General features: G+C 39.9%; 1 protein-coding gene across 1 annotated transcript in view; it reads left to right on the plus strand.

The window, feature by feature from the left end:
• The window catches only part of vars2 (valyl-tRNA synthetase 2, mitochondrial), a 41,177-nt gene extending 30,146 nt beyond the window's left edge, over nt 1-11,031 (plus strand). Inside the window, exons 22-30 of the mRNA XM_031871302.1 lie at nt 286-354; nt 447-525; nt 1,200-1,330; nt 2,976-3,128; nt 3,395-3,640; nt 5,683-5,794; nt 5,955-6,139; nt 7,070-7,219; nt 10,739-11,031. Of these exons, the coding sequence (XP_031727162.1) occupies nt 286-354; nt 447-525; nt 1,200-1,330; nt 2,976-3,128; nt 3,395-3,640; nt 5,683-5,794; nt 5,955-6,139; nt 7,070-7,219; nt 10,739-10,816 (1,203 nt within the window). The 3' untranslated portion in view covers nt 10,817-11,031. The remainder of the gene's footprint in view (nt 1-285; nt 355-446; nt 526-1,199; nt 1,331-2,975; nt 3,129-3,394; nt 3,641-5,682; nt 5,795-5,954; nt 6,140-7,069; nt 7,220-10,738) is intronic.
• Nucleotides 11,032-14,589: the final 3,558 nt, after the last annotated feature.

The raw sequence follows: 14,589 nt of genomic DNA on the forward strand, positions 1-14,589 counted from the left end.
AAGTGTGACAAACATGCAAAAAAATAAGAAATCAGGAAGGGGGCAAATACTTTTTCACACAACTGTATACGTATATGTATATATATGTGTATATATGTATATGTATATGTATGTATATGTATATGTATGTATATGTATATGTATATTATCTGAGATGTGAGAGAATACAAGCATTTTTCGGTTGTGACGTGACAGTACAGCTGATGTACTGTTAGGAAAGTGCCCACTGTGACAGCCGCCTGTTGTGATTCCCTCAGAGACGTTTTGTTGCTTGTTTCCTCCCAGAGACTTCAAGAGAAGGTGAAGGAGGGAAACCTTGACCCCAGGGAGAGACTGGTTGCCATGGAAGCTCAGGTCAGCTCCCCTCTCCATCTGTTTCTTTCTGGCTGACTGAGCACACTCATTACTTCCTCTCTTATCTGTCCCTTCCATCTGCTTCCCCACAGAAGAAAGACTTCCCCAAAGGGATCCCTCAGTGTGGGACTGATGCTCTAAGATTTGCCCTCTGCTCTCACAAGATGCAGGGTGAGTGACTCTCATCTCTCTCTGTAGAGGACGGCCATTTGTCTGAGTGAATGAATGTGTGGAGCTGTGTGATGTCAAACAGTGTTGCAGGAAAAGAAGACGCAGACGGAGAGACAGATGAGACGTGAGCAGCTGCAGTGACAGGACATGGTTGTGTTTCACAGATCACTCACTTTGGCAGGTGGTCTGCTCTGTCTCCTTAAAACTAGTTTCAGTTTGTTTCACCACAGAGTATTGGAGCTTTAAGAGGGGGACTCCACTCCATCACATGTTGTTTAAGGCTCAAGTGAGACAATGGAATAGGATCCTGGAAGTGCAGTTGGAGTAACAGATTTATACATGTAAAAGCTTATCACATTCCACAACACTTCACTTTAGCGTATCATTTATATTTGCAGGATTGCAGGACTTTAGTGGTGACGATGGCGAGGTAAACAGTAGTAATAAGAATTAGCTTGTACGGCCTCTGATATTTAAACATTTAAATAGTTTTATATTTATATTTGTTTATATTTCTCTAAGTTGCATTCGTCCTTAAACTCGATCTGGACCACATTCCTACGATGGACCAACTTCCAGACAGATCAACCAATGAACTGACCTAGGCCCTGCCACTAGTGAACTAAACTATCCACCTTAAGTCTGTTTGCCTTCACACTGTGTCTTTTCTTCAGGAGAAGACATCAGTCTGTCCATCGCTCAGGTCCTGAGCTGCAGACACTTCTGTAATAAAATGTGGCAGACGCTTAGATTCACACTGGGAGTGTTGGGTGACAACACAACACCAGTGGGAACCCTGGAGGAGGTACAGCAAAGACACTGCCAGTTGCACTACTTTTTTATTTTCATATTCATCTATTTAGTTGTACTGTTGGTATACAAGGGCTAAGCTTGTCTTTACATTACTAAGATATTAGAACAATAACTTTTCAGAAATGTGTATAATTTCCACAAATGACAGCAATCACTGCCAGCCTGTACAGTGGTTGTTTGTGTGACACTGAGGTCTGCTTCACCACACAACACATCGCTTTGTTGTGCAAAACAGAAAGACGAAGCTGTTCACATTGCACAAATCAGCAGCTTGATGGAGAGAAGGATCGGCTTAAATGTAAAAATCCCTTTGAATACAGTAAAGAAAATGCCACAAACTTCCTGTACAGAGCCACATAGTGTAGAATGAAGCATCTTTAATCAGCACTGACTTATGAACTGTCATTATGAACAATGATATGACATAAAGGCTACCAGTGGCTTTGTCCAGTGGTTGCTAACTATAGCATGATAAAACAGCTCATTGGACTAATACAGAATGTCTGAAGAGAAAAACAGCATCTCATGTCAGACAGTTTGTTGTTTGAGGTAATTTAATGGATCTAGCAATCTGTTGTTAACCCTCATTCAACCTTGTTGTGTTGTCAGCAACATAAATCATCACAATCTCATATGACTGGAATATATCAAAGAAAGTCTGGATGTGGTTAGCCTAGCTTAGCATTAATACTGGGAGCAGTTAGCCGGGCTCTGTCTAAAGCTTAGCATTAATACTGGGAGCAGTTAGCCGGGCTCTGTCTAAAGTTCCAAAATACACTTCCAAAGCTCACTGATTGACATTAGTCAGAGACGCTGGGTGAATGGATGGTTGTTCAATAGTTCCAGCACGTAACTCCCCAGAAACATCGAACTGTGGTTTACACATTTCTGGATGTGTGCAGATTAAAGGTGACATACAACATGTTGGGATCTTCAGAGGGGTTGGGAGGTGTATTTCTGAGCTTTAGACAGAACCAAGGTAGTTTTTTTTCCTCTGTTGCCAGTATTTATGCTATGCTAGGCTAACCATGTTGTGCTTCTTACTTTACTCACACATGAGTCTTTCTAAAAATGTAAATTAGCACTGACTGTATAGCATATTGCACATGCTATAGCAGCTCAGGCAGCAGAAATAGCGCTTAGCTTGTTGAGTAAGAAATGTCACTTTAAGTGCTCTGTGTTTTGAGTAAGTGAACCAGTAAACCAGCACTACCATGGGGTCAGAGAGTAGAACTCTCTCCACCTTCAAACCCTGTCTTATAACGCACCTCTTTAAACTGGCATATTTAGTCTCAATCTGTCTCCAATGACTACAACCACATTGAGTCTTGCATTGCTGAATATTGTATATCTAGTTATTGTATTACCTTATTATTGTATATTACTGTTTTGTTTGATTTTATGATGATAATGTCCATGAGTGCTTTGAAAGGTGCCTATTAATACAATGCATTATTATTAAAGAAGAATCAGTGTGTCAAACAGACACATTCTTTAAATAGAGAATGTTGACTACTATGTGAAAAGGATGTCCAAATTCAAATGTGTGTTTGAGTGAAGCCCAGCTGAAGGCTAGCTTCATCAGACGTGCCTCTTTGTACAAAAGGTGTATTGACTAAATCCTATAAATGTTTCAGACGAGTGCTCTGAGCAGCGTGGACCGCTGGATCTGCTCCAGACTCTACAGCACTGTAGTGGAGTGTGAGCAGGCCTTTGAAGCCTACGAGCTGCATGCTGTCACGTCTGCCTTGTACTCCTTCTGGGTCCACAGCCTGTGTGACGTGTACATGGTGAGGAGCACAACATTCACATTGCATTATGGGTACACTTTGAAGATTAGAAATGAGAAGACTTTGTATTGGCAGTACTCTACTCACTGCTTGGTCTAAAAAGGAAGAATGATGTGTTCACCTGATTTCTTCATGGCGACAGGAGGCTCAGTCAAAGACTGATGGAAACACATTAACCAAAATGAACCCAGAGATTTTGGGTGGAGCTAATGGTAGTATGTAACCAGTGATTGTCATTTCCTTTTCTGTGTGTGTGTGTGCTGTAGGAGTATGTGAAGCCTGTGCTGCTCCAGCAGGAGGAGGAGGCAGTGGTCCACACAGAGCACAGTGTCAGAGCGAGGCAGGTGGCCACCAGTATCCTCTATCACTGTGTGTCTACGTCTCTGGCCCTGCTCTCCCCCTTCATGCCCTTCATCACTGAGGAGCTGTGGCAGAGACTCCTGCCATTCAGACCTGGAGCTGCTGCCCAGACCACTCTGTGTTTGCAGCCGTACCCCTGCTCCTCTCAGCTGGTAGGACTGCAGCCATCACACCTCTCCTTCCCCACAGTTACGGCATGATAACGTTTCTAAAGGGTCACTCCTCACAAACCAGAGCAGCGGATGCTTTTGGTTTTCAAATATTTGCTGCCACTGGAGGTGGATGGAATTTCATTTGTTTTGCTTTAACAAATGACATAACAATGTATATCAGTGTGATTTTCCAGACACAGTGTCCCTGTTCCTCTGGATAATCACGTGTTAGCTTCAGCACCACACTTAATGTAAACCTTTTGTGTAAAGTATCTATTACTTTTAGTCACATTGCACTCTGTCCTGAAGTCCTAAAACCCAGAAATGAGTCAGCATATTTACACTTCCTGTTCCCTTGTCTCAGGGTTTGTGTTTATTGAATGTGTTTTTGGTTAGATATCTGAAATAAGGATGAAGATGTAGAGATCTGAAAGTTTAGTTCTACGATGTATAAAATAGGTCAGTAAACATCCCTCTAGTGAATTTAGAAGCTTTTACGAGTCTTAAAAAAGAGTGTAAATGAGACGACTACACGTCCTCACGAGAACACTATCCTCCTTTAAGTTAATGGTGGAGAAGTGAAGTCATGTGACCACAGTGGAGTTCCTTTATAGCCTAATGTTAGCTTTTTACTTCTGCTGATTGTATTCACGCTGCAAACAAAAACAAATACGAGTGGTGTTCTTCAGTGGGAAGATTATCTTGCTGAACAAAACAAGTATCATAAACATTTGTTTGCCACCGAGATTATTTTCTGTAATAAATCAGAATCCAATGAAGAATCCCATTGGCTGTTTGTGGAGGGAACCAGTGTGATGTTGACGCCCTCCCTCAGGAGACTTTTTTCACGTTTGCAGTAGTACTCCCCAACACCTGAAACACACTCTGATGTGTGGAAAGTCATTTTAGTTAGTTTGTGTCTAGTTTGCTACAGATGTTCAGTCTAGTGGTCTTCAATTGATTGGAAGTTTACTGAGGCTGAGTCTCTTTTGGTAACTCCAGTCGTCTTCCCTCCTCTTGTAACACTCTCTGTGGTTCTTACTCACTGATCATTATTGAAGCTACTGTGTTCTCTGCAGAGCAGCCAACCATTCAGAAGCTGTATTCACTACAATACTGTTCACTGTCTGTGTTTTAGTCGAGTAAGGCAATAATATTCCTCAACATTAGCAGGAAGATTTAGATGTTTGACAGCTGACATTAATCCTATTGTTAAAAAGCCTACTAACAAAGACCGCAGTCATGTACTGTTAACTTAACAATACTACCTTATAATCCCGAGGCTCTACGTCTCGTTTCTTTGGCAGCACCAGTGTTTTTGGATCTCACTTCCCAGAGATCCAAACAGTGACTTTTCCCGGGAACACAGACACTCACTTCATATTACTGCAAATACAAGAGCTTTCGCCCGTGGGCTGTAGGTAAAATCAACATTGTGTCACCTCATGCATATGAGATTGATAGGGGCGGCTCTAGGTAGAGCGGGTCTTTCAATCAGAATATTGGATGTTTGATTCTCGGTTCCTGTAGTCCATGTCGATGTCTCCTTGGGGAAGACACTGAACCACATAAATGCCTTCGGTGTAGTTTGGGCCTCGGTTAGTCCTGATGGGACCATCAGGACATGGTAGTCCCTGCCATCAGCATATGAATGGGTGTAAACAAATACAAGTCCATTTACCATTTACCATAGTGACTTGACTGACGTGTGTAAATGAAAATCTTTGAGATTATTACTTTAACATTAGTTTACCTTGTTATGAACGTCTACGTGCTAGCTGCATCTTCTAGAGTTGTACCAGCTCCTTTGTTACTATTTCTTGTCACATTTTCAAATGGGTTCTTACTTTTTTTTAGGTGTATGTAGTATTGGACTTTTGGATTTGGATTGTACAACATCTAACTGGTTTAGAGACGATATATTGGTCCGCTCTATAGGCAAAACAAAGTTAGGTCTAGATTTCTGATTGTCTCCTAACTGTGTTTAACTTCCCATGTGTTTTAGCTGATGTGTTCTATTTGTAACGTCTCCATCCTGCCAGGCTCACTGGCATTTCCCTGAAGAGGAAAGGGATTTCCTACTGGTGCAGGAAGTGATCCGAGTGGCCCGTTCACTACGAGCCCAGTGTGGCATGACCAAAGAAAAACCAGCCAGTAAGTTATTTAACGGTTCAAAAGTAGCACTTCAATGTTCCATGCTCAAAGACTGAATATGAATCCAGCTTTCATACAAAGAATACACTGATGAGCCTTATTGATAAATGGATTACTTAACATGAGCTGAAGTGGTTTATTTCCGTGTCCTGTGTTTCAGTGTGGACAGTGTGTTCACCCAGCCAGGCCAAGGTCCTCCTTCACTTTGGGTCAGCTGTTTGGACTTTAAGCCGGATCTCCAGCCTCCATATCTACTCTCATAGAGCGGATCACTCCACCCCTCCACCTACAGGGAGCCTCATCGGCGTGGTGGATCACACATGTCAGCTACACCTTCACATTCAGGTATGGTATCAACGTCCTCCTGCTTCAGCTCTTTAGGCCCCAACTACTTGATTAGTGGATGACAAAAAATGAATTGGCTACAATTTTGATAATCACTGAATCTTTTCATATATTTACAATCAACAGTTTCTGGCTCAGGCTTCTTAATTGTGAGGATTCACTGCTTTTCTTTATATTATATATCTTTTTATATAAATGTCATTTTTTCAGATAATACAACAAAGACAACACTGTCACTGACAAACAATGACCAGGCAGGACACAGCACACTAAACCCCTGTCCCACCTACACACACACACACACACACACACACACACACACGCACACACACACACACTAAGATAGAAAACAAAGTGACATGTATGAAGCATGCTCAGCCTTCAACACAATCTCCCCCATGAAACTGGTCGACTTGGCTCTCTGGGCCTGAGTTCCTCACTCTGCAGCTGGTCATTAGACTTCCTCACATTTCATTGCACAACCCTGTTATGACAGTAAATCACGCCTGTAACTTTGTAGCCTTGAATAAAGCCAACATAAATGAAAAACGTCCCTTCAATCTTGCATCTATTCGCAAGCTAATTATTTGATCAAATTGAAAATGTATTTGTGTCTGGATGATGTATGACACTTGTTAAAATCTAAGTTCAAAATCAAATGCATTACTGATCAAATTAAGATGAAAAATGATATAAAGTGTTCTCAAGTAATAGATTACATTGCAATAATTATTAGAGATTGAATGTGAAATGAACTCTGCATTGCCTTTGCAATGTGCTACCTAAAGTACAATATCAAAATGCAAACTGGAATGACATGGAATGTAGCTCTATCGCCCACATGTGTGCCCATCAGTATGCTGGTGTGCTCCACTGTTTTAGCTTGGCGTGGTGGTGATGTCTAACATACGGTATGATTTGCTCTCTCAGAGTGGAATGAATATTGATAAGCAGATGCTGCAGCTCAGCCAGCGCAGAGACAAGCTTGTTCCAAAGCTGGAGAAAGTCCTCTGCAGAGTCCGGTCTCCAGATTACCTGACCAAGGTTCCTGCTCATGTCAGGCAGCAGATGGACATGAAGGTGAGCACTGAGCACTAAGGAGGCTGTTCCTATGGTAATTTGACAATTTCACACCAATGTGTAATAAAGATAAAGATAAAGAGGTTTTTATTGTCATTGTAGTGATACAACGAAATTTTGTTTGGTAGCCCTCAGCAAGCCAGCAGCAGCGAACAACAACAATAAACAATATACAAAAGGAATAAAAACGTTACTGAAGATAAAAATACACAAAAGTAATAAAAACGTTACTAAAGATAAAAATACACAAAAGGAATAAAAACGTTACTAAAGATAAAAATACATAAAAGGAATAAAAACGTTACTAAAGATAAAAATACACAAAAGTAATAAAAACGTTACTAAAGATAAAAATACACAAAAGGAATAAAAACGTTACTAAAGATAAAAATACACAAAAGGAATAAAAACGTTACTAAAGATAAAAATACACAAAAGGAATAAAAACGTTACTAAAGATAAAAATACATAAGAGGAATAAAAATGTTACTAAAGATAAAAATACACAAAAGGAATAAAAACGTTACCAAAGATAAAAATACACAAAAGGAATAAAAATGTTACTAAAGATAAAAATGCATAAAAGGAATAAAAATGTTACTAAAGATAAAAATACACAAAAGGAATAAAAACGTTACCAAAGATAAAAATACACAAAAGGAATAAAAATGTTACTAAAGATAAAAATACACAAAAGGAATAAAAACATTACTAAAGAGAAATTGGCTGAGGCCTACAGCTGGGAGGTGGTAGTTCTAGTTATCGTTAGTAGTATGCTCCTTTAGTAGTTTTGCCTCATTTACAGCCACATTACATGTTGTCGGCCCTCCACTTTAGTCCAGACTGAAATGTCTTCATTACTATCGGATGGATTGCCAGAATGGTGAATCTTAATGACTTCAGTTATCCCCTAACTACTTATTAAGTGAAGTATTAATCTTAACTTCTATACATTCATGGCTCCCAGGGGATGGCTGCTAATGACATTGGTGATCCCAAGACTTTTGCCACCATGAGGTTGACATTAGTTGTTTTGAGGGAAATGTCTCAACCACTATTGGATGTTTTGCCATGAAGGTTGTGACAGACATTCATTTCCTATTTACCCCTCAGGGTAAATAGGAAATGCACTAGTATTTGTATAAGGCCTTTCTATTCTTCTGACCACTCAAAGCGCTTCACACTACATTTGTAAGCATTCACACCTATTCATACACTGATGACAGGGGCTACCATGCAAGGTGCCACCTGCCCATCAGGACTAAACTAGTTCACATTCACACACATTCAGGCTTCAGGAGCACACCAACAAGTCCTGTTTGACTTCCTACTGCAATGGGAAAAGTCAAGAGAAATGCAGTAAGAGTGATGATTTGGTTCATCTAACCAACAGGTGGTTTATTTCAAGAAGTGAATATTTGGCCCAAAGTAATTGCTCTATCGATCAATATCATTGATATTTCAAAACATTACACATGTCAATACCACTACATGTTGACCTTCATAGACAATGTTGATTCCATATGTAAGAAAGTCTGTCAGAGAGTGTTTCTTTGGGTCAGTTTGATAGAGAGTATTCTTGTGTTTAATATCTCTGTCTGGGATAGACATTTGACATTAACAAACAAAAACAAGCTGGCCAGGAAAGATAGCCAATCACAATCACAAGGGGCGACTGTGGCTAAATGGAGCAGGGTCGTCCTTCAAACAAAAGGATCGGCAGTTTGATTCCCGGGTCCGCTGGTTGCATGTCGATGTGTCCTTGAGCAAGACACTCAACGCCAAAATAGCTCCTGTAGCTGTGCCTACGGTGTGTGAATGAGTTAGTCTGATAGGCAGGTGTCACTTAGCCCCTGTCATAAGGGTGTGAATGGGTGAATGATGACATGTAGTGTGAAAGCTTTGAGTGGTCGGAAGACTAAAAAAGAACTATACAAGTACACCCATTAACATTTACCATTTATTGGATGACCATTACAGTACAGCTGTACACAGCAAAGTCCATCGGTGGTGCCACGAGACACCCCCACCATTCAGAGTTTGAGTTGCTCCCCTCTGGGCGACGCTACAGACGACCCCTGCAGACCAAGAGATCGATAAGGGATCTTTTGTTCCTCGTGCAATAAATTCCATGAACAAACTCTGGAGCTCCAGAGAGGTTGAATACATTACATTACAGTCATTTAGCAGACGCTTTTATCCAAAGCAACTTACAGTAAGTGTATTCAACATCGGTTTTCGAGAGAACAACTAGTCACCAGGAGTCATAAGTGCATCTCCTTTCTTCAAACAAGCATCTAAGAGCATAAACCAGAGCCAACGTACAGTGCAGAAACAAACAAATGCAATAAGTGCCACAAACTAATATGAATACAATAAGTGCAATAAGCTAGTATGAATACAATAGATGCTAAGTAAGTGCTAAGTGGAAGGCTCAGGGTAGTACTTCTTGAAGAGGTGAGTTTTCAGCCTGATGAAAGATGGGCAGCGACTCTGCTGTCCTGACGTCAGTGGGGAGTTCATTCCACCACTGTGGGGCCAGGACAGAAAACAGCCGTGACCGGGTCGAACAGCCGCAAGGACCTCTGAGCGACAGGTCAACCAATCGCCCCGAGGCAGCAGAGCAAAGAGGTCGGGCGGGGGGGTAGGGCTTGACCATGGCCTGGAGATAGGAAGGAGCTGTTCCTTTCACTGCCCTGTAGGCTAGCACCAGAGTCTTAAACTGGATGCGAGATGTTACAGGGAGCCAGTGTAGAGAACGGAGAAGGGAAGTTGTGTGGGAGAACTTGGGGCGATTGAACACCAGGTGAGCTGCAGCTTTCTGGACAAGCTCCAGAGGTCTGATGGCCGGGCTCCGGCAAGTAGTGAGTTGCAGTAGTCCTGGTGGGAGATGGCAAGAGATTGGGTTAGCACCTGCGCCGTCTCGTCAGTGAGGAAGGGGCGAATCCTCCTGATGTTGTAGAGCAGGAATCTGCAGGAGCGTGTAACCGATGCAATGTTTGCTGAGAATGACAGTTGGTCATCCAGGGTCACACCCAGGATACATAAAGGTGTTTTGAAACAATAACCATATAATTAAACATAGTAAAAATTTAAATCAAAAAAATACATTTTGTGATAACCTACTTATTACTGTAAAAAGTTATTTCCCCGCTGTTAAGTTATATTTGGACTTTAAGAGTATACTTTGTATTTTTCGTCACAGCGATTTTTATTTCAAAATGTCCTTTTCCAAAAGTCCATAAAATGAATTCCAATAAATGTCTGACTATGAAAATAAGAATGATCAAATAACATTTGACCATAACTTTTCTTTTTAATCTTTTCTTAAATTATTTTACAATGTATTGATTCATTTCTTTGTGTTATTTAATATCATTATTTGTATATTATAATTATTGATGTCGTTTTAAATACTACTATAGTTCAGTATAGTTACGTACGACATGTTGTCTGATTGTATGCTATGTGTGAAAGACGTCATGTGACTTTGAACCCTTCCTCCTCCTGTGTGTGCAGACATCAGCCCTGCAGCAGGAACTGAAGACCATTGAGGACCAGCTGAAGGTCCTGCAACAGACTCAAACAACACAATAACTACAGCCAAGAAGCATTACACTCACTGTGGACATGATGAATTATTTATAATGTCTGAGCATGGGGATCTCTACAATGCTTGAATGAGGGCGATGTTGCATCATATCATGTACCAGTGTCAAACTGATACTGCATTACTGTACTGCATGCTGGAGGCTGTTAACCCTTCATGTTGATCATTCTTTTTAAAATAAATGTATCTTTGCTAAACTTGACCAAATGTGTTTCCTTGTTGGGAGTGTTAGAATTTTCATACCTTGAGTATTCAGGTTCCCACATGTCAGGTTTAATGTGTTGTAGTTACAAGCCGATTTAGATGTAGAAAACATCTAAATCGGCCGAAATATCCAGTTACACACATACAGCAGCATCCTCGTCATTTTCTCATTAGAATATACACTACAGTACGCAGCCGAATATGTTTTGATGACGCATAAAGACAAGGGAAGATAGAAATATGTGTAAGAATCTTCACAAAAATATCTTTAGCTAGTACAGTTAAGTCTTGTTCTTTTACTGTCAAAGTTTTGAAAAATGTATTACTGTACTGCGTTACAGTGTGCCAACTTTTACAGATGCATCTATATAGCCAGTACTGTTAAGTCATTTTCTTTTATTGTCAAAGTTTTGAAAAATGTAGTACGGTTACCATATGGTGCATACTTTTACAGATGCATCTATATCTAGCTGCCTGGGTTATGCCTATGATGTTCATTTTGTGGTCTTGGCATTTTCAACTAAGAAGCAGGAGGCAGCACTGGTTCTCAGGTCTTCACTTTTGATCTGGTTAAATATATCAAAAGTAACAAAATCATCAGCTGCTGGTGTGTGTTTGTGTCTGCTTGGCTCCCCAGCTCTGTCATTTGGAAAGAATTAGAATCCGCGTGCGTGAGCACACACACCTATGTAGATACACATACAAACCCCAAATGACACACAGGTAGGAGATGCAAACCCAACAAAAAAAAATGACAATCGGGAATGATTTGATGAAATTTACAAGCTGCATCTACCTTAATCTGTTTTACATACAGGGCATGCGGAAGGCAATCCGTCGCTCCGTGCAAGATAACGACAGTGCGCAGCTATATGCGCATTTTACCAGGTGCAACCTCACATTGTTGTCACCTATTTAAGACCAGGATGCTACTAACACTAACATGTAGATTTATAGCAGCTGACCACCCTCAAGGCTGGAAACTAACCAGCCAAAAAAATGAACTGTAGGCCTATGTATTCATTAATAATGTATGATAGGATGTCTGTATCGGCTTGCCTTGAGCAATTGTCCATCCTGCCTATGAATGCACCGTCTCTGTCTACACAATTGGCAACACCATGGCAGAGGACAGGTGAGGTAATACAACTTTGGAAGAGCCTGTGGTGTAAGTGTAATGGTAATTTTTTTTATGTAGTATATATTTCTACTTACTTAGTATATATTTCTACTTAGTATATATTTCTACTCAGTATATCATATTCATGCGTAAGTAATTTTGCTCTGAACTTTGTTGAACTTCACCGTGTCTCTGTTGTGCAGAGGAAGAGTTCTCCCTCTCTGTTCACAAAGATAACTAACTGTGTTGTATGAGGATGTTCCAGCACCAAGGCCTTTGGGCCGCTTGCTTTGGTTGCTGACCGTTTGTTTTTGAATGTTGTTCCTATCAGTCTCAGCCCAAAAGTCTGAGGCTGAAATATCTGTAACATTGGCCATCGGCCCCCACCTTTGCTCATTCTGTATAAAGAAAGCTTGTTCACTTTTTTCTTGGTTCTTCCTCACTGAGACTGTACGCATTCTGTTGTGATGATTGAACCTTCTCTGCGCAGAGAATAAATACTTAAAAGACAACCTGGTTTTTGGTATTATGTATTTCAGCATGAAAAGACTCATGCAAAGCGGGTATAGGAATTTTTTCCATTACATAAGTCATTCAGCACCATGGACAGCGGTCTGCACACTTGCCACTTGAAGTGTGTTTAGAATGAAACCGCCGATCAGCACATCTAGTCATTTTGAAAGAATTACATTTAGTTACTAATTCACCTTTGTTTATTTCTTCTCTACATGTCAGCAATGCAAGCATTTTAAAATCACGTTTGGAAAAGAAGTTGAAACATTTTTTCTCTGCGTGTCATTGATGCATTGCGTCTCACCAGGTGATGCAATGATCATCCATTCTGCCCCGCAGCTCGCTGCCATCGGTTACCAGTTTGTTTACGTTTGAATACGTGAATGTTCCGATTTTTGAAATGAAGACTGACTTACAAATATATGCATTAGAAAATCATTAATGTGCCTGAAATAATACAAAGATCGTGTTTTGTTTTTAGAATGATCATATCCACAGTCCTGAAATATAATATTTTATATTGTGCAACATATGAGCACAAACTATCATCATACATGATTTTTTTAAATTCATTTTTGCTCTGTGATAACTTTAAGCAGGATTTATATTTAATATTTGAGGCGTCAAATATTCAACAACTTTATTCATCCCAAAATAAATGTGTTGTGCTCCAAAATGCTCTTATACACAGAAAAATGATTATATAGATAATATAAATAAAATGGAATAAAAAAAGCAAAATGTTACCAGTGAGAAGAGTATTTCAGTCTACTGAAGGTCATTAGTTCGGCTGTGTTTTAGCATAATTAATCGAAATTTTTGAAAAGTTGTTAGTTATTAAGTCAAGTTAATTTTTAAGTTAACTTGAATAAGTATGAATACCACAATATAGAAAAACTATTACAAGTAAAAGTCCTGCATTTAAAATCGTACATACGTGCTGGTGTAGAAGTAAGTATTATTTGTAAATTTCTTAAAGTATCAAAAGTACTCGTTTGTACTGAAGCATCATTTCACTGCTGCAGGTGGAGCTACTTTCATAAAATAACCACATTTTATTCAACTATCTGCTCATATGATGATACAATATTACAGATTCATTTTTTTAATTTTAGACAGTAATCTCCCCCAACAATCCTCTCCCTGCTCATAAAAACTAAATGATGGTAAATAAATAATAATAATAGCAATAATTATTTAATGAAATACATAGAAATAGAAAACAGAATATTGTACAAAATTGCACTGAAGGAAAATAAATTTAAAAAACAAGGTGGTGGAGCTTTTAACTGTTGTATATTTCTAGTTTGTTGTTTTATATGATCATTTTAACTTGTGTGAAGTGTCTTTGAGTATCATGAAATATCTACGAAAATGTAGTTGTGTTTTTTTTAGCATCTATTTCAACATTTATTGTCAAACAATAAGCTGTTTTACTTCCGTCCTCCTGAAACAGTCGTCCCGTAGCTCACAGCTCCACCTTTGCTTTTCATTCCTTCTGTTTAATGTAATAGGACAGATCATTATTACAACACATTGGAACATGGGAGTGCATGAGTGTGTGTGTGCCAAGGACTGTATATAAGAAGAGGACTTAGTCACCGTGAGGTCACCCATTGGTTGGTGGACTACAGTTTTAAAGCCTAGAGTTCGGCATTTTAGCTGCCGCCATCTTGATTTTTTTGGGCCACCTTGGTTTTTCAGCTGAGTGCGTCTTTGCCACTCAGCCACTACTCTGAAGCCAGAGACAGTTATTCTGTGCCTTTTTATTGGGCATCAACCTGACGTTCATACCAGGCGGCAACCTGAAGCTAACGCGGAAGTGTCTAAAAACTTGCATTCTCTCTAATGTCCATCAGGGGGCGACTCCTCTGGTTGTATAGAAGTCTATGAGAAAATGACTCTAGGGACGACCATTAGGAG

The sequence above is a fragment of the Anarrhichthys ocellatus genome, unplaced genomic scaffold (genome assembly GCF_004355925.1).
Source record: "Anarrhichthys ocellatus isolate YVR2014 unplaced genomic scaffold, GSC_Weel_1.0 scaffold57, whole genome shotgun sequence".
NCBI classification, from domain to species: Eukaryota; Metazoa; Chordata; class Actinopteri; order Perciformes; family Anarhichadidae; genus Anarrhichthys; species Anarrhichthys ocellatus.